This window comes from Fistularia commersonii, chromosome 35 (assembly GCF_037954325.1).
Source record: "Fistularia commersonii isolate RoL2024-O1a breed Wild chromosome 35, RoL_Fcom_v1.0, whole genome shotgun sequence".
Taxonomy (NCBI): Eukaryota; Metazoa; Chordata; class Actinopteri; order Syngnathiformes; family Fistulariidae; genus Fistularia; species Fistularia commersonii.
The window spans coordinates 4,575,169-4,595,205 of NC_141318.1; the positions used below are offsets into that span (position 1 = coordinate 4,575,169).

The 20,037-nt window shown below is 46.1% G+C and overlaps 2 protein-coding genes across 3 annotated transcripts; one reads left to right on the top strand and one right to left on the bottom strand.

Annotated features, from left to right (window-relative positions):
• Positions 1 to 62: 62 nt before the first annotated feature.
• tmc5 (transmembrane channel like 5) lies at positions 63 to 11,806 on the bottom strand. Of its 2 annotated transcripts, XM_086142785.1 has the most exons (21): positions 11,622 to 11,806; positions 11,124 to 11,253; positions 10,448 to 10,650; positions 9,670 to 9,738; positions 8,687 to 8,803; positions 8,483 to 8,585; positions 8,056 to 8,137; positions 7,636 to 7,896; positions 7,318 to 7,460; positions 7,100 to 7,244; positions 6,045 to 6,197; positions 5,333 to 5,499; positions 5,166 to 5,241; positions 4,969 to 5,066; positions 4,779 to 4,874; positions 2,584 to 2,659; positions 1,921 to 2,054; positions 1,550 to 1,723; positions 1,321 to 1,399; positions 1,144 to 1,236; positions 63 to 1,061 (listed from the first exon to the last, which is right to left on the bottom strand). In XM_086142785.1, exons 2-21 carry the CDS (start codon positions 11,192 to 11,194, stop codon positions 543 to 545), a joined length of 2,859 nt encoding a protein of 952 aa, XP_085998911.1. In that variant the 5' UTR covers positions 11,195 to 11,253; positions 11,622 to 11,806; the 3' UTR covers positions 63 to 542. The 2 variants fall into 2 exon arrangements, with proteins under 2 accessions (XP_085998911.1, XP_085998909.1); XM_086142783.1 differs by lacking the exon at positions 11,622 to 11,806 and having other exon boundaries at positions 11,124 to 11,611.
• A 584-nt stretch (positions 11,807 to 12,390) lies between these two features.
• Positions 12,391 to 19,938, top strand: tmc7 (transmembrane channel like 7). The gene is made up of 16 exons (XM_086142385.1): positions 12,391 to 12,526; positions 13,822 to 14,080; positions 14,174 to 14,322; positions 14,423 to 14,578; positions 14,654 to 14,739; positions 15,331 to 15,476; positions 15,566 to 15,713; positions 15,826 to 16,008; positions 16,914 to 17,059; positions 17,330 to 17,444; positions 17,537 to 17,634; positions 18,109 to 18,292; positions 18,378 to 18,508; positions 18,721 to 18,876; positions 18,992 to 19,070; positions 19,172 to 19,938. Exons 1-16 carry the CDS (start codon positions 12,511 to 12,513, stop codon positions 19,358 to 19,360), a joined length of 2,241 nt encoding a protein of 746 aa, XP_085998511.1. The 5' UTR covers positions 12,391 to 12,510; the 3' UTR covers positions 19,361 to 19,938.
• Positions 19,939 to 20,037: the final 99 nt, after the last annotated feature.

Genomic DNA, 20,037 nt, shown 5'->3' on the forward strand with positions numbered 1-20,037 from the left:
CGTTTTCATGAACTGCCTCAAAAAAAAAAAAGGAAAAAAAAGCGGGAATCGGAGGGAGTGATCATGTCTATTCGATGTTTTCTGGTGTGTTTTTAATTAATTTTTTTTGCTTCGATTCAAAGACAATAAATACTGAATCCTGTGACTGGAATTGTAATTCCACACACCACCAGAGGGGGGCAGTGTTGAACTGGCTACCAGACCACTCCTTCCCTCCTGAGCGGAGCAGCCGTGTGATATTTCGGTAGCCTTTTTAACACTTGCCTGTTTTCGGCTACGAAATTCTGCTATAAAAAGTGATTTCTAAACCGACGAAACACCAGGCAGGGGGGAATTTTCCTGAAATTCATTTTCTCTATTTACAACATGGCTTTTGATGGCACGTGAAATCCTCCATAATCAAATCATATGTGATATTGAAGTTCCTGGTGTAGAGAGGTGAACCTGCACACTCGGGTTGTTTTTTTTCTCCCTTTTTCATAGAAAAAGGACTCGCAGACTCACTGAGTGATGCCGAGGTCTGAGCGAAAGCCCTTTTTTGTTCAGTAGCCGTCGTCGTACTCGTTCTGGGCCTGCTGTCGGGCCAGCATGGCCTGGATGAGCGCGCTGGAGCTCGGAGGAGCCGCCCGCTGCCGCTCCTCTTCCTCCGCCCTCCGTCGGGCTTGCATGACTTGCATCATGACGCTGGACGCCGAAGACGGCGGGTCGTCCGGGCCCTGCGCCGCGACGTCCTCCGCCCTCCGTCTCGCTTCCATCGCCTGCGTGAAAGCGTCGCCTTCGGCGGGGTACCGAGGGGGCTGCGCTACGGCGCGGTGCCCGTCCCACTCGTGATCCGCGGCCATCTGGTGCGAATCGGCGTCCTGTCGCTCGGCCCTCTGACGGGCCATCAGGGCCCGCATCACGGCGTCAGAGCTGGAGATGTCCAAAGGGACGGGCACTCCGCCCGAGCTCCGTCCCCCCTCCTTTTCTTCAAACAACTGGCGGGCGAGCAGCGCCTGAACCATGGCATTTGAGTTGGACTGACCGCCTGAGGGAGGGTCATCTGAATGCCGCCTAGTTTGCTGCAACACACACACACACACACACACATGGGATTGATACAAAAATACAAGAATCAAATCCCTGTATAAACACAAAACACACCTTATTCTGATTCTTTTGCTTGGGTACTTTTTTCGGTTGTAGTTTCTGCATGTTCTGGAGCTTCTCCAGCAGGAAGGTCTTGTCTTTCCCCTCCTAGTGAGGAAAAAAAGAAACCAGATATAAAAAAAAAACAAAAAACGCACTCTTACTGAAACACGCACGAGCATACACACTCACGTTGACAATCTGTTGTCTCAGTAGGCTGATAAGCAGCTTGCGGCCTTGAGTGACTTGCCAGAAGATGTAAATAATGACTCTGAGCAGAAAAAAAAAGGTGAAGGTCAACAAAGCGGTGCGTTCATTTGCACAAAAGCAGACGTATGAAGCTTTTGACTCGCGTTTTTAAATCCATTTTAATTGCCTGGTGAACGTCAATCAAATCGCTGAAGTGTTTAGTTCCACTCACAGGGCGATGACCGTGCACAGGAAGTAGAAGATTTCACTTCTGACGACGTGGCGGTAGATCCAGATCACCCAGTCGGAGCCCGGTACATCCTCCAGACCGCCGATCCAGACTTCCACCACGCCGAAGGTGCTGTTGAGGCCTCGGAAAGGACCGCAGTGGCGGGAGGGGGTCAAACTACGGAGCGGTAAAACACACCACGCTAGATGAGAAAGCAATACTTCATTCATGCGGCGGGACACTTTGATTTTCTCGTTCTGCGTTTTTCTATATTTTAATCGAGCGCGCAGCGCTTTACCCTCCCTTATTAGCATTGGCAGCTAAGGTGGCCCTTGAGCAAGGCACTCAAAAACCCCAGGGTTTTGTCCCCATACCTCCAGGCGGTGTACCCGACCATCGACAGGGCTCCCACGAAGAAAGGGAAAAAGAGGAGGGCGATGAAGATGGTTTGCATCTGCGCCGCCCTGCCTGTCCGCCGTGGGGGCTGGCAGTTCCGCATCAGGCTGACCTGGTGACAAACACACATGGCACGCAAACGATCTCATATCATCCTCCTTGTTATGTAAAAAAATATCACATTTCAGAAAAAAAAAAAAAAAAAAGCGCGGGTAATTCCAGCCGGCGTGTCACTTGGTTTTTCCCCTCCGTGGGGGAACGCCTTTCCATTCAGAGATGCTCCGCCGCTCATTCAGGGCCTTCATAAAACATTCACCGGTGCCAGGATCAGCCCGGGTCCAATTACCACCCGTACCAAACTCATTTACTTCCCCGGCATTGATCAACCTTGGCTGGAACAATGAAACGTGAGTGGTTTAGTCCATAAATCCAGCAACAGGGCCCGTCAACTCCAGAACACAAAACAAAGCAATCAGTCAGTGTGATGGAGTGTTTTGAAGTAATTATTCGGCTACACAAATGCGGCAACCCGAGCATTTCGGAGTTTATAGAGCGACTCAGGCAGAAACAGTGTCCTGACCCTGTGCGCTGGAGCTGCAGCTCTGGCTTAAAAAGTCGCCCAGATGTTTGAAACCGAGTACCTTCTTCAGGTAGAAGAGGATTAAAAACTTGAGGATCTGGATGCAAGGCAGCAGTGGGGAAAAGTAGATCCCAATCCTGTGGAGAGAAAACACAGAGTTGATTTCACTGCCATTGACAAAAGAGATAACTGGTGGAAATTAAGAGGATTGCACCAATTTTTGGAGGGAACTTGATGGTGAAATGAAAAGATGACTTCCTTTTTTTATATATACTCCTTTTTGTGTGCATTACAAAGCTAAACTCAGTGGTTCGCTGAGAACAATAATTCACAGAATGTGGAATTTGCTCAAGTAACTAAGTAACCCCTCAAACCAAGTTATATCCTTTTTTGTAAAATAAATATAAACATTATATATATATATATATATATTCTATTAGATTATTATTATATTTTTCATGATATATAGTCTATTAAAGGCGGGTGAATTATTTGGGCAGAAGTCTTGCAATATTATTTTCCAACACTAGATGTCGCTGTCGAGCCGAGTAGAAGCGCGTCCCGGCCAAATAGCGTCCGAATGAACGCTGCGCTTGAGCTCAAGCTGAAAACCGTGTGTTCCTTTGCTGTCTCACGCGTCGAAATACAACGTGAAATTGTAAATATAGTTTCCGCGTATTTTTCAGATGTGAAAAGACCGTCCTGTTCATCAATGTGTGAAAAAGGTGGTCGAAAATGAGTTGTTTTAAAGCTGTTTTGAATCCATGAATCAGGCTAGCTGCTAGCTTCATTAGCATTGACGACGGGGCACATGCTAGCTGCTAGCAAGTGCCCCGTCGTCAATGCTAATAAACCTAGCATGTAGTCCCACTTATAATAATGTATTTACAAGAACTTAAGTTCTATTTTCTACACGTAACAAAGTATTTTTCTTTTTATTTGCTCTTTGAAAATGTAACCAGTATGTTTTGTCGTTATTCAGCCATAGTCTCAGCAATGGCAATAGCCAAGTTGCATTTCTTTAGTTTTTAGTTTCAGAATGCTAGATGCTATCAATGCTTGAATAGGTTTCACCCACCTCCAATTTTAGGATATGTATTTTTTTTTGTCACTCGAATATTATTCTGCGCTAGGCTATGATATAAGATGAGGATGAAAATGAAGAATGTAATACCTCTTTAGGATGTATGGTGATCCTTGCCTTGGATCTTGTTGCATGACAGTTTAACATGCAGGACAGTCAACATAATGGTACATATGGTGCTCGAGCTGGATACACGCTAAATTAATCCTTGTCATGTCTTTTCTGCTTCAGAAATTTTCAGGGTAGCAACGAAAATTGCTGCCGGCCCAGGAATCCTCCTGCTCCGCAACCTCAACCTGACCCAGCACAGAACCATGACAGTTGTGACCCTCCGGTGAACCCCTACCGTGCAAACAGGTTTTTTTTTTTCGTGCTGGTACACGTTTGTTGCTTCAAGGGACCCCGACGGTGCCGGTTGTCCTGTCCAAAACCATGAGGGTGAACTGCAAACTGATATGGAAAGAGCCTTCTGTCCTCGAAAGCACGTGTGAGTGAAAATCTTAAAGAGAAGCTGAAATGCCGCAATGTGTAGATATTTCTGAAGTCACAGCCTGTTGTCGCATTTCCTGAGCACGTTTTCAGCTGAAACGTGATCATTCTGTATCTCCGGCTGCAGAGTGAAGGCAAGAAGGCAACATCTCTATTCTTCAAGTGTCTTTGTCTCATTATTGTATTCATCAAATTTCCATGGCAACGTTGATATTTTAAAAGCGTCTGCATTGTCGAACAGCCCCGCTGACGCAGCCCGTGGGCGCGGCAGTATCACGCGCTGGCCTCGGTCATTTCAGGGCCTGCCCGCTCGAAAAGGATTGGCTCATTAGCCACAATCAGTAATAATAAATCTCTCCAAATGATGTTGAATTAAATCACATTGTGATACTAATCCTAAGAATAATTATATGAATTCCTGCAAGTCTGGAAGCGAGATGACCAGAAAAAAAAGCTTTGATTTTTTTAAGCCTAGTTAGACCTATCTGACGTGTTTGAGTCAAAACCGCCAAGAGTGCTCCTTATTACTGCAATGCACAGGCGGATATAATATTTTAACTCATATTTTCCCATCTTGCTTCAGGAATCCTGGCAAACAGTACATTTCCCCCTAAAATTGCCACGTCCGGCCAAATGTTTCCCTCACTTGGTTGCCCTTTGTCTTGTGTCATTTTGTTTCTTACCAGGCCAGAGTCTGCGCGTAGATGAGTTCAAGGACATTCCTGGCGATGTCAAACTCCGGAACCCCAAGCTGTGGTAGAAACCTGGTTCCAACCACTCTGTAAGGAAAGTGATTAAAAAGCGAAAAAAAAGAATTGAAAATACTTTACAGCCGGGGCTAGTTTTCCACATAGCTTGTAACATATGACTCACTTGCTGAGAAACTCTCCAAACAAAGACCCCAACATCAGGAAGAAGAAGTCAACAATGACCAGGCGGTACAAAGCCTGACCAACCATGGACTCCCAGCACTGCAGGCGAAGAATATATTAACACCTGACGCACCGAAGCTGACACTTGGGTGTTTCTGATTAAGGCTGTGAAATGTGTCATTCATGCCAAAACCCTACCGAAAACTTCTTTGCCACTACATTCATCCAGTAGTAACACAGGACGCCCAGGATGAACATCCTGAGTAAAACATTTCTGTAAGTGCAGAGTAGAAGATTGATAAAGGCCTCGTGTGTCAGGTCAATTTCTCACTCTTGATGAAAACGCCGGGCCGCCGCCTCCTGACCTGAACACCAGGGCATAGATCTGTCGGCGCTGGCTGGAGTAGTGCTCAAATTTATTGAACAGGGAGTAAAAGAGCGGGACCACCAGATTCATCAGTGACACCACAAAGGGAGTCAGGAGGGTCTCCGCCTCCTGGAGGGCGGTCTGAACAGGGGCATCCGTTGTCCGCTGGGAAGGAGAACAGATGAAGGTCACCCGAAGACAGATCACTCACAACTCGCGCAATGGCACACAATGCAATTGATCCCTGCGGGCTTCCCACTTCAGACCCAAACCTGCAACCGGGGTCATGCGTGTGAGGGGATTTTTGACCGTTCCATTAAACCAGTCTCATTTTCCCAATCAACCGCTGTTTTCATTTGAAAAGCTCTTTTTTCAAAACCTGAGGTGCAGCAAATCACCCTCATCAAGGCCGGGTTTAAAAATCAACCATTTGCACTTGTTTGAAACACTCTTGTTTGGTCTGTTTGTTTAAAAACACCACTGTGTACCTGGTAGAGTCTGTGTTTCCTTGCAGCGCTGTAATTATTTCCAACAGTTCCAGCAGAAAAAACTGCACTTAGTCACAGTCGAGTGTCTAGACTGATTTCTGAGTCATGGCAAATTGGTTTTATTTTGGCGAGGAAGTTAAAAGTCTACCTGGTATTACAGCAAACAACCCATTTATGACCTTTTGGAGAAAGGAAAAAAAAAAAATCTTGATTTGACTTTACCTGCTCTTCAAATTTGCAGACATAGTAGACGCTGGCGGCGCAGCCGACGGCCAGCCCCGTGGACAGAAGCCAGCAGCCAAAATGAAGCCCAAAGTGCCTGAGCTTCTCAGGCAGAGTGAGCAGATCCCCCTGGGCCTTCTCAGACAGAGACTCCTGGGAGGACAGAACAGGTACGACGGTGTCAGTGCCGCTGGAACGGCGTCCATACGGCGTTTGCGATTTTGCTAAATATTCACTTTTTTCTCCCATTCCCAGGGAAAGACATTTCAAACAAAATGCGCCCACGGTAATGTTTGTACAAGACCTTTTTCTTTTTTATATGAAGTGCGGCGCAGTGTGATGCCCTTGAGCGTTTTTTTAATATATTTTTTATTATTATTATTTTAATCTCTGTCTACACCTTAATATCTCCTGCACTTAACGACAAAAAATGATTCAAGCAAGATAATAGCGGCGTGTGCAGAGGGTAAATAACTCTGGAATAACCGCGGAGTACTTCATCTCCAGGAACTTCAGGGGTCCTTGGCGTTATGTTGTTTTTGGTTTGTTGTCATTAACTCGTTGCATTTGCGCAAAATACAGGGAGCAAGTCGGAGGGAGGTTCGAGTAAGAAATCTCAGTCTGCTTGTTGGTTTGTGAGGAAAAGAAAGGTCTCGGGATGGAAACCTGATAGTCTGGGTGTTTAATTCACTCTTCCTTGGCAGGTTTGCAATGAATCATTAACTTCTGATAAACGCTTAAGTATTGGCTCTGCCGGGCGTATGAAGGATTGTCTAATGAGAACCCTCAATGTAATTTTAGTGCGTATGAGAAAGGTGGGTGTACTGAAGAAGGTAGTTATTTCATCTCATCCTGAGTTTTTGATTGATGGTTTGTCACCTCCTGCCTTCTTGTTAATGATCATTATCTCTACTCCAATTACTTCAAATTGCAATTAAAAACCACGGGGCTGTGTGATCACATAAATTTGTAGCAGCATCTCCACAAATACGGTGTGCTGATGATCTATAAACCCACGGTGGATGTTATCGATTCTTTGGGAGCGCTGTGATTACCTTCAGTTGGACACGCAGGTTGTTCTTGCACCACCTCACGGCTCTCTCGTTGGTCACGCTGAAATCCCAGCTGCACAGGAGGTGCCAGGCGCCGCTCAAAGCCGAGTCTGCTAGCACAAAGTTCCTCTTGAAGGAGCTCGCCATGCTGCATGAGGAACAGCGCGGGGGTGAATTGGGGGGCTCAAATCAACCCAAAGTGTTCGGAGAACTGGACGGACCTGAAGATGAGCGCGAGGCCGCACAGCACCATGTATATGGCGATGGTGAAGAAGTAGGCCAGCTGCATGTTGTACTCCAAGGCGCCATTGAGGATTTCGTTGCTATAGCTCCCGTAGTACAGGACGCTGTAGCTGAAGTATCCCTGGTGACGTGGAGACACATTTGTACACCTAGTCGGTAGTTCAGATCCATGTTAGATGTCACTAACGTTAATACTACCCACAGATTACTTTTCAATGGCCTGTAAAATACTTCAGATAAAAAGTTGATATCTGAATGGTGAGAGGTCGCACGAGACACAGGCGGCGTCCACTCACAGCACCCGTTAGTATCTCCAGCCCTCTGAAGCTCACACCCGGAGGCAAGTTGGGCAAGTGGTTGTACACAAGCAGCGGGATGGTGATCAGGAAGAAGTTGACAACAAAGGAGAAAAGGTTGAACATGAGCAGCCACTTGAGAAACACGAAGTAGGAGAGGACGCCGCTGCCGAACGTCCCGCCGATCTCCTTCATGGCGCCATGCCACAGTTTCGCGCTCTGTCTCGCCGACCTCACGCTGTAGCCGCACCTTCGGAGAGACTGACAATTCCGATGGTTACACGGTGCGCATAGTTGCCGGATTACCCTTTGTTTCCACGGTGACGACAGACATTTTAGAGGCTAGCGTTGAGCGTGCTGAGGTAACTAGTCTCTAGATGCCGTCCTGACATTTCGCACCAGGGACACCATCCAACTCACCAGTGAGACATTGTCTGTGCAATCTGTGAAGCACGTGAACAGGTGAGCCTCCTTGGAGGACTGGAATGCTAGGACTTTGCTCCTGTGAAGGTTGAAAACAGATTTGTGATGAATCAGATGTAATGTTGTTTATTTTAATTTTCATAGTGACTGTCAGTAATTGAATTATTTTATCTGTGTTTTGTATCTGACGTGAATTTAAGTACCTTTAGCAATAGCGCGGAGAAAAGTCTTGCCTTTTGTGAAAGTTTTAGTTTCCGAGCCTGTATTTGCATACATGCATCTGCATCTTCAGGGCTCAGCGTTGCGTCACTTGCAACACTAAATACCTTCATGTGTCCAGAGGCCTATCTCTGGTTATTTACTAGCTATAATGGTTAACTAAGGGCTCTTAAAGGGAAGGTCATTATTTCAAACTGTTGTCAACCTGATATGTTTCTTTTCTTCGAAGCTCATCGGGAGGTCCCGTATGGCCTGGACTTGCTCTCGTTTCGACAGGGCCACAAGTTCCTTGACCAGGTCCTGCTCCTCTGCCAGGCAGGAGACCACAAGAAAAAGCGTCACCCTCCAAGAGAACCCTAATTTGGTGCCGCATATACGCGACCAACGTCACAGTGTACTTGGCCCTCACCGTTTTCAATCTCGCTCCTGATGGCCTCCTCCGTGGAGGCAAGGCGGCCGGGATCCGAGTCGGGGAACATGCTCATCCTTCTCATTGTCATCCCCCTCCACCTCATTGTCATGCTCCCTGCGTAAAAACCCAGGAGGCATCTGAGAATAACAATTCGGCGTCTGAATCGTAGATGTTCCAGTCACCGTCACTGCTTCATAGAAGTTCATTTGTGTACTCTACTTAATTTCTCACAAAAAAAGTACAATAGGTGGAGGAAACACCATCCTTCTGACTGTTGTGCAGGTTAAAACCTGCCATCGAACAAGCCGGTATTACACTTTTTCCAATAAATGTACCTCAGCACTCGTGTATTTAAGCATTATGAATTAATCATCGCCGTTTTTGCTTAGTGATATCCCTGGGCGCTCACGTCTGCGACGCTATCATGCTGAGCAGCAGCAGGTGCTGAGTTCGTTGACTTAAGTCGGTTTGCGGCGACGGATTACAACTTCATCCAGCGATATTGATCTTTATGAAGCACTGGAGTCACCAGAGTGGCCGCTGTCACAACCATCAGCTGACGTATCCTTCTGCGGCCGCTCTAAAAATAGCTCCCTAAATGGTCCTTTAAAAGCCTCTCTACATGTCTTTTTCTATAAATAATAGCAGAATTTTGTCAGAAAAATGAATATGCAAATACTTCTTTATTGTTTGCGGAACACTGTTAGATCCTTGAGATTAAGATAAACATTTCCCGGCAGGATCCTTTCCTCCTTTTATTTATTTTTTCCTCCAAACACTTCCCTGTGCCACACAGGGCCTCATCGCCTCAGGTCCATTAATGGCCAAAGTCAAAAGGGGAAAGAGAGCGCCAGTGTGTTTTGACGCGACGATCACTCAACCTGCAGGTGTGTTCGCAGGCGTCGGGAGAGCCGACGATAACTTTGAGAAGACTTGTAGCAGTGAGGGGACAAACACCGGGGTCACGTGTTAATCACTACCTGAAGATGCAGAGGGGAGTCTGAGGGAAGGCCGTCCATCAAACTGCGAGTCGGGGCCCATTGTCCAATCTGAAAGGAAAGCATCAACAGCGAGGTAACCTAGCAACCAAACATAATGCGAGTGTCGTTGACGACCTGCCAAACTATACATTCCCATATTAATTCCCGCATTTCTGTCCTCTCAAAAGGTTGAAGGCTCTCACGTCATAGTGGAAGTGACGTACAGTCAGAAACAGTTGATAACGTTTCGTTGTAAACAGACTATCTAACTACCTTAGAGTTAGATAATCGGGGACTTACCCACATAACAGTCATTACCACACTCTCAAACAATAGCATGTGAATTATTAACACGGTTACAGACTATCTATTCTTTACTCATAAACAGCTATATTTACATTTTGTGTTTTAAGTTTTTGGAGGAGGTGGTTTTAAACTATTTCATACGCTCCCAAACTACAAGTTCATACCTAAATGTCAGTCTGAATAATGTACATTAGTGACTTGCTGGTATGTGACAGCCTAACGCTAATCACTCATACATCAAATCACATTAACCTCTATCTAGTGACTGCTTTATAATTACGATAATTTGAAATATATAAACAGTGCGTTATGATATGTAGAGATATGTAATATTGTGTATTACGATATGCACAGGAACAGACAGATAACAGGAGGTTGTCATTATGGTGAGAATTCATTTAACCAGTTTTGTTGTTGTTGTAGGTGTGCGGATGGACGGAGCGGAGGAGTTTACAGTAAAATGTTGACTCACAGTGGTCTTGCTGCCCCACAGAGCCACCTGCCCCTGTGAACATGTCGTCCAGAGGGATCCAGGTCTCCTCTGGCCAGCCACCGTCTCTCCCTCTCACCGCGTTGTCATCGCCGCCGCTCCAGATGCCCGCTTTGGGCCTCTCGCCCCCGCGGACCAGATCTTCCCGGGCATAAGGGTTAGTGTGGCAAGTTCTGCCAGGAGGCCTGGAAGACACGGAGAACACACACTTTAAAAACATCCAGGGTGGAGTCGATAAGCACATAGTTAATGAGTAGGTCTGTATAAAACATTGGCATTTATTGATTCATTTATAAGATTCAAAAAGAAAGTGACATTGTAACTTCCAATTTTTGTGTTGTTTGACCCCGGTTTTTTGATTATCTTCAATATATTTAATCTTATAAGAGATGGTTAACAGGTCTCCCGGAGTAGATCATGCTCTTATGAGTCCCGTCTGGTTGATCATCTGTGTCATCTGAGGAACATCCCCCACAAAGAAGAAAATGTATACCCTGTTGCTCTGCGATAGATACCGCAGTTTGGCGGTAGTCCGTTCCTGGTACGCGTCCCCCTCCTTATCAAAGCACACTACGAAAAACCGCTCACTCACAACAAATGCAAAACAAGCTAAAAAGGAAGGAACGGAGCACGGTTTGTGCTATAAATTCCAACAGACCGTCTGTCGATCTCCAGGGTCTCGCTGTCATGGTAGGCAGGGTTGAGATAACCGTTCATGGAACTGGACATGAGATTCTTTGGACGTGACACGGTGGTCCCTCTGCTCCCTTTTCCCGTCCGGTCCACACCTTGGAATTTATTTAAAAAATTGCAGTTACGATAGGGCATCCGCAGTTGTCAGAAGAGGCAGCTTTGAAAAAACATGAGCAGGATCGCATGTTAGAGGTACAAGTGACGGCTGCATTGTCGGGGCTGAGCTGGAGTAATTTGACCAGCCGCTTCCATCCTGAGGCCTTCATCATTAATTCACGTGGCTGAGCAAGGAGCGAATTCCCACGCAGAGGCTCCGGCAGCAGGACAGAAGAAACGCTGAGCAGCGTTTTAACCCGCTGGCTCATTCATCAGCCGGGAGACCGGGGGAGTGCGCGAGCGAAGATAACCTGTGTCAAAAAACACCAGATCAAGAGTAATCACCTCACCCCTGTCTCTCTCTTACCTGCTCGATGTGCGGGATTGGAAACAGCGATGCAGACGCGGTCGCTGAGGAAATCTCAAAACAGAGCAAAAGAGCGAGTCATTGTGAAGATCGTCACTGGGAGGCTACACGGAAGTGTGTGTCAAGCACACGGCGGTTAAAGTCCAGCACTTAAGGAAGAAAAAAAAGTTGGGCATGAGTATATGGTATTGGGAAATGTGAGGGGGTCAACTGGCATAAAGACTCACAAGTGGACAGAGAGCCTAGTTTATATCTGCAGTCCTGTGGGCTGGCTTTGTCAGGACACAATGTTTTGCGAAAAACAAATGACCGCCAAGAGACGGGGAGTCATTAATGAATAGCTATGATTCCTCAGCCGCCAGACCACAGGAGGATCCAGCTCTCACACAGCGTATAACAAATACTTGTTTGTTTTCTCTCCAAAAGACAGAAAATTCTGCCCCACAATTCCCAAAAATCACACGTCTTATTACAAGAATCAAATGTGAAACAGAGAATGTGCCGTTCGACATCCACAGCCATCCTATATCTGTGCATTTCATTGCAACTTTATTGATTCATTAAAACATGACATACACAGCAGATATCCAAAAAATATATGTCTGTGAGTCTATATACTTATAGTTATCCCCATTTTGGAAAATATATTTATGATTGGTATTTTTGTGCGGCCTTCGAAGCGCATGGAACATCTGAACCTAACCCTGCCTGCCCAGGTGAGCGTCAGTCCAGGTGCAGCCTGGAATGCGCAGGCGCGGGCGAGCGGGACGCCACACCCAGGAAGTGTCCGGAAGTGTTTGGCCATCCTGACAGCTGACCCACACCGATACACACCAGACGGACTTACTATTCGGCTTCGAATCGTTTGAAATACCGGGGGAAGTGGACCATGGAGGTGGACCCGGGTGAGTTAAGTTGACTCTAGCTCGTTTGGAGCGCGAATCGGGCGAAACGCAAGTTTCGCATGAACGTTCCCAAACTTCTCCCGATGTTAGCTTAGTGGCTAAAGCTCCGGTGGTTCTGTCCCCGGGGCCGGGCAAGAGCCGCGGGCTGAGCGAGCGGCGACGACGGGACGACTTCCGACATGCCCCGGGTCGATTCCGCGGAACTTCCCTCACCGGTGCTCGGAGATGTCGCGTCTCGACTCACGAAAGAAAACCGTATCTGCAGCTGTGTGTTCGAGTCTCGGAACTTGTTGAGCCCGGCGCTGCTGGCAGACGACAGCGGGGTCTGGGTGAAGGTATCGCGGTTCCAGGGATCCAGGGCTCCCTGCCGCGGAGACCCTGCTTTATTTTACCGATAACATCGATAATAATCAAAGATGAATCAATATATTCGCCCAATCTAGCGCTACACCCTCCGTTAATCACATATACTGTATTACATCCGTGGATGGCTTTCTGGGTTGTTACTCACTTTATTAGTTTTTTCATAAAACTACATATTATGTGAAGTCCACACTACCACTGTAGTAAACAAAGTTAGACCGAGTTATCTGCCGAAGGAAGCCAGGAATAAGCATTCCCTCAATTAATACCAATAATCTAGTTATTCTTTTTATGTAAACTGTCAATTGTCTCATTAAAACACCAGTCTTATGAATAAAAATTGTATTTTGTTCACAACAGTACGGCCTTTATGCAGCTTTACAATGGTCCCAGAAAAAAATCCGAAACACTTTATCTTGTCATTACAGATTTATTGTGTGTTTTTTACAATATCATCACGTAGAATTGCTGGTGAAGTTATGGAGCCCAGGTGTGTTTTTGCAGCCGACTCAACAATTATTTTGGAACATTTTGGGGGAAACGTGTGAGATAAAGAATGAAAAATGCGCGAGGCAAAGCTCTGGCTTTGTTATTGTTTTGCTTTGGTCCATGTTCCAGGTCTGAAGGGGCTTTGGGTTTTTTTATGCACTGAGAGCCAGGTTTACGCATTGCTAGCTTCATAGGTACGTCTGGGAATACCTTCTTGTTTATTTTCCTGTTGTTTTGACTCTTATCCTACTGTATTTTAATAATAAATCAGCCACAGAATACTCAATAACTTGTGTTTTGCTTTTTCTGTTTGATTTATTTTTTATGAAAGTCCAATAGCCAGAGAATGACTCATAAAGAATAGTTAGATCCAAATTCATGGCATTGTCTTTTTCGTCAACTATGTCTCCGCTCACTTCATTCCCCCATTTGTTTTCTTTCAGTGTTCTACACCGACCGGAGTGGCAAAGTGGCCAGCAACCCCTTGCTCGACCAGCTTCCCAGCTACCAGTCCCTGCTGTACCGCAGGAAGTCATCGGGGGCCAGCGGCGCCAAGCGAAGGGGCAGCTCCAGGACGCGGCTCAGCTCCTCTGGCAGCTCCAAAGTGGCCGTGAGCACGGTGGACAAGCATGATGACAAACAGAAGGCCCAGAGGTCCATCAAAGAACTCCCCAAAACCATGGCAGAGAAACGCAGAGACAAGTAGGACCGGCGACCGGCCCTAGACCGGGTGTTTTTAGCTGAGCGATGCAGTATCTAATTATTTTCCTTATCATTAACTGTGCGACTCATCAGAACACAACGTCTTGAGGAGGTTGGCAAGCTCAGCAGCTGGAGACAGTGGCGGCAAAGCACACGGCGGTATCTGCGGAGGCTGAGAGATGACGCCCGTGAATGGCTGAGATCCATGCAGCTCTGGAGGGGAGATATCCATCTCATACAGGGTGAGAGGAAACAGTTGCTGGGTTCCATTTAGGATCCTTAACAGGTTGTTTATTTGTTTTTGTTTCAAAACAAACCCTCTCCTCCCCCCACTCTCCCCAGGGATGTTCGGCACCGGAATCCTGTCGTACTTTTCCTTCCTGCGCTTCCTGGTCATGCTAAACCTCGTCATCTTCATGTTCATGTTCGGCTTTGTGCTGCTACCCATCATCATCGCTCCGAAGGCCTCGGGGAACATCACCTACAACCAGAATGTTGGTAAGAGGAAAGCCCACCAAGCTTGTCCGGGCCTGGGGAGAGTCCATAGTTTATAATACCGGTGTTTGGTTGCAGGAAATATGTGCGGCGTGTATCCAAGCAGCACCCGCCGAGGTCTCGTCCTCTTCCACGAGCACATCACAGATCTGCTCTCCGGAGGGGTAAGTCAGCGTTAAGCATTAATGTGCCCTCTGGTGAAACGCATTGCCGGTCCATGACATGTTTTGCTTTTCTATTTCTGGGAACTATCAGTCGTTTTATTTTTGTGAATGAATCGAGGCTTGTAGCGGATGTTTGAGGCAAATAGAGAATCGTGCTTCAATGATACAAAGATATGATCAATAATTAACTGTGAGGCGCTCTTTCCTGAGACACCCATTATCTGGTTTTATTTTCATATTTGGGTTCCAATGTGGAACAAGACGACGTTCTTTGTGTGATTGTCCTCTCTCTCTTTCTTTACAGTTTTCAGTCTGTTGTGTAGTCTTAAAATTTTAATTTTATTTTTTTCTATAAATTACCTAACGATATCAAAATTCATGTATAATCGCATTGGAATCGCACCTCAGGTTTTAAGTCAAACCAACATTGTATCAATTGTGAAAGTGGCAGGCATACGATCAATACATTATTCATTTGTTGTGATGTGAACTTTGCAGTTCTTTAAAACACAATATTTGAGAAAATAACCTGAGAGATGATGGAAATTTGAGGCTGTCAGCTTCGTCTAACGTCTCCTTCTCAATATGCAGGGCTTTCTGGAGCAGACCTACCTGTTCTATGGTTATTACAGGGTGGACAAGATCCACTTCCCATGGGTGACCTACAATCTGCCGCTGGCCTACCTCCTGGTCACTATAGCGTACCTCTTCCTCAGCCTCATCTGGATTGTGAAAAGGTGCCACGAGGCTTAAACCCTTTCCAGACTTTCTTCCTCTGTAAATCGCACCTTTTCATAATTATCTATTTTTTATTATTTATTTTGAGGTCTGCAACGGGATTCAAGCGTAACCTGGTCCAAGACGAGGACCCCTTCCAGAGCTTCTGCAACAAGATCTTTGCCGGCTGGGACTTCTGCATCACAAACGAGAACGCAGCCAGGCTGAAGCGAAGCAGCCTGCTCTATGAGCTCAAGGTGCGCTGTACCGGGTTCCCCCCCCGGGCGGGTCACACGTCCAAATACCATGTTTGAATACAATGATCTCCATAAAGCCAGTATTTTTATTACATATGTTCTGCTTTCCCAGACGGATTTGGAGGAAGAGCGGATCAAGCAAAAAATCAAAGACCGCACCCGCAAGGAGAAATGTCGCATTTACCTTCTCCGCCTCATTCTCAACCTTTTCGTCATCGCTGTCCTGGCTGGCTGCTTCTACAGTATTTACGTTGCCACCGTCTTCTCCCAGAATGTTCAGCTGGATAAGATTCAAGTAATTCATATGTTTAATGTTTCATTACACCTTTTTTATTTTGATGGCGTACTGTTAGTTTTCTCGTTGAGGTTCGGAGGGACTGTTCATCTCAAGGGGATGTGTAGAATCGATACAAGTAACCTTAAGTTATGAGTTCACCGGTTTACTTTTTCCGACATACGAGCCATCGCTTAGTCGATTCTTTGCTTTGTGATACAAGACCAGATCTGAGTTAGGAGCGAGCAGGATGAGTGTTTGACACCGACATGGCCACCGCTCTCTGTGAAGTGGCATTTAAAAACAGTCAGATGTACAACCCGGTGAATATCATGGAAGAACTTGAGCGGGGTGTGTGTGTGTTGCTGACTTGTCCGTGAAGAGATGGAGAAGTTGTTGTTGGTGAGATACTGTGACGGAAAGCATCGTCTGTGAGAAGGAGCAACACATTTGAGGGCATTTGGTGCAGCAGACGGTGGGAACGTCAACTGACGAGTCATCGGAAGAGTCATTCAGACTCTTAAGAATTTTCAAAAAGAGGACCGTAATTCACTCCGTCTGTAAATGAAGTGTGCAAATTGAATTTAGCAATCCATTGTAGCATTAAGTGTGTAGTGAGTAAGTTAACTTAAGCGATAGAGCACCAAATGAAAAATTCCCTCAACCTCCTCCGCTGCTGCCAGCATCTTTTTTTTTTTCTTTCTGCTCTTCACAGTAAATACACTGAAAAAACAAGTTTACTTCTTTACATTATCTTTAATTATGTCTTTTTTTTTTCCTTACATTTTTGTCTTATCTAAAAACACGTAACAAAACCAGGGGGTGCTGGAACAGATTAGTGGGGAAATTTAATTTGATATAGGAGCTAATTGAGTTTCAAGCTTGCCTCACGGAAGTCAAGGTATTTCTGTATTACTTCTTGGCAGGAGAACTCCATTGTGGATCTCATCTACGAGTACCTGCCCTCCATCGTGATCACCCTGGCCAACTTTATCACGCCGCTCCTCTTCTCCGTCATCATCAACTACGAGGATTACTCGCCCGCCTTTGAGATCCGCTTCACCCTCATGAGGTACTTGGCTCCCTTCAGGCCGGCTCACCGCTTTTTTCTCTGCAATGATAAAAAGACATTTTCGGGAGTTTCTACAGCAGAGCAACGTCAAGAACAAATTTATTTCGCTCTATATTTTATCCCCGTTCAATCTCAATGCAACCACTTACTTTGGAATAGAGAATGATTTGCTTGAGTCTGCGGGCACTTTGTCTGTCTGTTCCGTTTATTTATTCCTCATCCTCCTCCCTGTCCTTTTCCTCTCTCCTCTCTCTCTCTGTCTCCCCACAGGTGTGTTTTCATGCGATTGACCAGTATTGGGGTTTTGCTCTTCTCTCTGTGGTCACAGATCACAAAATGCAAAAAGGAGCCCTGCTTATGTGGTGCCAATCATTTGCTATACTCGGTAAGTGCTCTCGATGTCGCGCACGGCGGCAGCGCTGTAGAGATTCATGCCGTTCGAACCCCTGCCTGAGCACTAGTCCTCTGCCCCTGCAGTGCTGGGAGACCCGTGTCGGCCAGGAAATGTACAAACTCACCATCTTTGACTTCATCATCATTGTGGCAGTCACCATCTTTGTGGAGTTTCCCAGAAAGTAAGACCTCTGTAAACTCAAATAAAATACAAAGAAGCAATTTAGAAAATTCATCCTTTGATTGCAGTCCTTTGACAAAACCCTTAGGCTATTATTCCTGTGTTCCCTGAAAGGAACATCCAAATCTTTGGGGAAATGTGCCATGGTACCTACATTTCTACAAGAAGATCAGTGGATTTCTCTGAACTTCCCGCCTTTAGTTAGCTTAGCTAAATGGATGGTTGTCTATGGTATCGGTAGCCTTCTCTTTTCTCATCTTTATGAAACAAGACAGGTTTTCTGAGTAGAGTTCAGGACCAATGCGCCAAGCTTCATTTTAAAAGTTCTGTAAGACATTACCCATTACCGTTCAAAGACGCGTTTACTTCAGATGTCATTCCATGTTGTGGCTGAACTGTGGAGGACTTGCCATCTATGCTAACACTATGCTAACGTTGACACTAACACCTGTGTTTGTGTGTGTGTGTGTGTCAGGCTGATCGTGATGCACTGTGACTGTGGCCTTGCCAAATGGTGGGGCCAGCAGGAGTTTGCTATTCCTCAGAATGTTCTGGTTATCATCTACGGTCAGACCATCTGCTGGATCGGCACCTTCTATTCCCCGATACTGCCCGCCATCTGCACCATCAAATATTTCTTCATCTTCTACATCAAAAAGGTGATTTCTCTTGTTTTGTTAATCACAATATGGAAGTTTCATTGAAGTTGGATGATTCCTGTCTTTTGTTTTCATTGTTTCCAAGATGTCACTGATAAACAACTGCCGCCCCGCCACGCGTCCATTCAGAGCCTCGAGCTCCAACTTCTTCTTCCTGGGCGTGCTGCTAATCGGCCTGGCTCTGGCCTGCGTGCCCGTCATCATAAGCGTCGCACAGTAAGTGCTTTATTGTGGATAGAAGTGGCTTTAAACGTCAACGCCAGCTCCCCCTGGTCGGCGAGCGGAGGAAGAGGCCCCCCCGGCGGGACGGCAAATTCACCACCGAAACACTGAACATGTCTGTGTGACTGAGCGATTATGCGCAAAACACAGCAGGAGCCGAGACGCTCCCTTGTCGCTCACCTTCTCATTAATTAATCTCTGTGCAGAATCAATTGTTCTCAGGCATGCGGACCTTTTGTCAATTACACCACCTCCTGGGAAGCCGTGCCGACCGCCGTCTCACAATTACCCAATGGCGTCCAAACCCTCCTGTACGGTCTGTCGTCAGAGGCCTTTGCCGTATCCTTCTTTGTCATCACATGGTAAGGGAGTCTTGAAACGACCGCGCACGCAGCCGTGATTGATTTGTTGGTCTGACTCCAGCTTTTGTCTCCATCACAGCAGCGATTTGATTCTTATTTCTGTTTCCCCCTGCAGTCTGGCAATGTTTTATGTGATTGCATTAGCCGGAGCGCATAAGAGGGTCATTAACCAATTACGGGAGCAGCTTGCTATGGTGGGTTACTGCGTAATGTGACCACAGCAATTATTTCCCAAGACTATTGACCTGTTCATTTGGCTAATCTGTGGCTTTGGTGTGTGATTGTGTGCGCTCAGGAGGGAAGAGACAAGCACTTTCTTATCCAGAAGTTGTGCCAGGCCCAAAAACTGCCACAAGTCCAGTCCCCTGTGTCCAAACCTCAGCCCCGCAGGAGCAGCCCCAGCTATCACACCAGTTTCTCCAACAATTTCAACGAGGCGGTGTTCCTGGCACACCCACCACCAGTATCCTCCACGCACGTGTGAAAATACAGGGCCGTGGACGGGCCGCGCTAAAGGACCGCCGCCGAACAGAACCAAACTCACTAGCAATCTGTAATTTTGAACGTGTCATGGTTATGTCTTGCCTTTCCAGTGTATTTGCTTTTTCCCAGTGGCGATTTAGATATTGTCAATTTTTAACAAGCCCCAATGTCCAGGTGTAGTAGGACCAAAACAGTGCTTCGTGATTAAAAATGTCTTTTTTTTGGCCTGTTATCTTTTCCTTCTGAGAAGGAATTTTCCACAACTTTTCTGAGTATTTATGCACTTTAAACGTGCTAACACAAAAGTGTTCTGACTTTAATATTAGCAGTGTTATTAGCCATCATGTTATTTGTCTGCCTTTTCAATACCCTAAGGAATAACTCCAAGGGAGTTAGAACTTAGTTAACACATTACTGTACACATCTTTGAACTTTAACCACTAGTTTTTGTACCACTTGTAACATTTGGGTTTTGGTAAATTATACAGAGTAGATTAGACTTTAAAGCATATGCTCTTTGTTCTTCTCTTGTTGCCTTTTTCTACACGACTGTCGTGAGTACCATTTAAAGAAAAATAAAACTGCTTGTGGAAAAATAGTTGGTTGTGTGATTCCCCGGGCAGAAGCACCTCCCGGCCGCCAGGGGGCGCTGCTCTCGGCTGTCATTGACGGACGCTT

Coding starts and splice junctions, on each gene's coding strand:
- tmc5 (XM_086142783.1), bottom strand. CDS start 11,293: ATGCCCTATCGTAACTGCAATTTTTTAAATAAATTCCAAGGTGTGGAC. Junction 8,586..8,686: donor CAGGAGCGAGATTGAAAACG/GTGAGGGCCAAG, acceptor CCTGCCTGGCAG/AGGAGCAGGACCTGGTCAAG. Junction 1,400..1,549: donor CTGTGCACGGTCATCGCCCT/GTGAGTGGAACT, acceptor TTTTCTGCTCAG/AGTCATTATTTACATCTTCT.
- tmc7 (XM_086142385.1), top strand. Junction 14,579..14,653: donor CACCTACAACCAGAATGTTG/GTAAGAGGAAAG, acceptor GTTTGGTTGCAG/GAAATATGTGCGGCGTGTAT. Junction 17,060..17,329: donor ATCCGCTTCACCCTCATGAG/GTACTTGGCTCC, acceptor GTCTCCCCACAG/GTGTGTTTTCATGCGATTGA.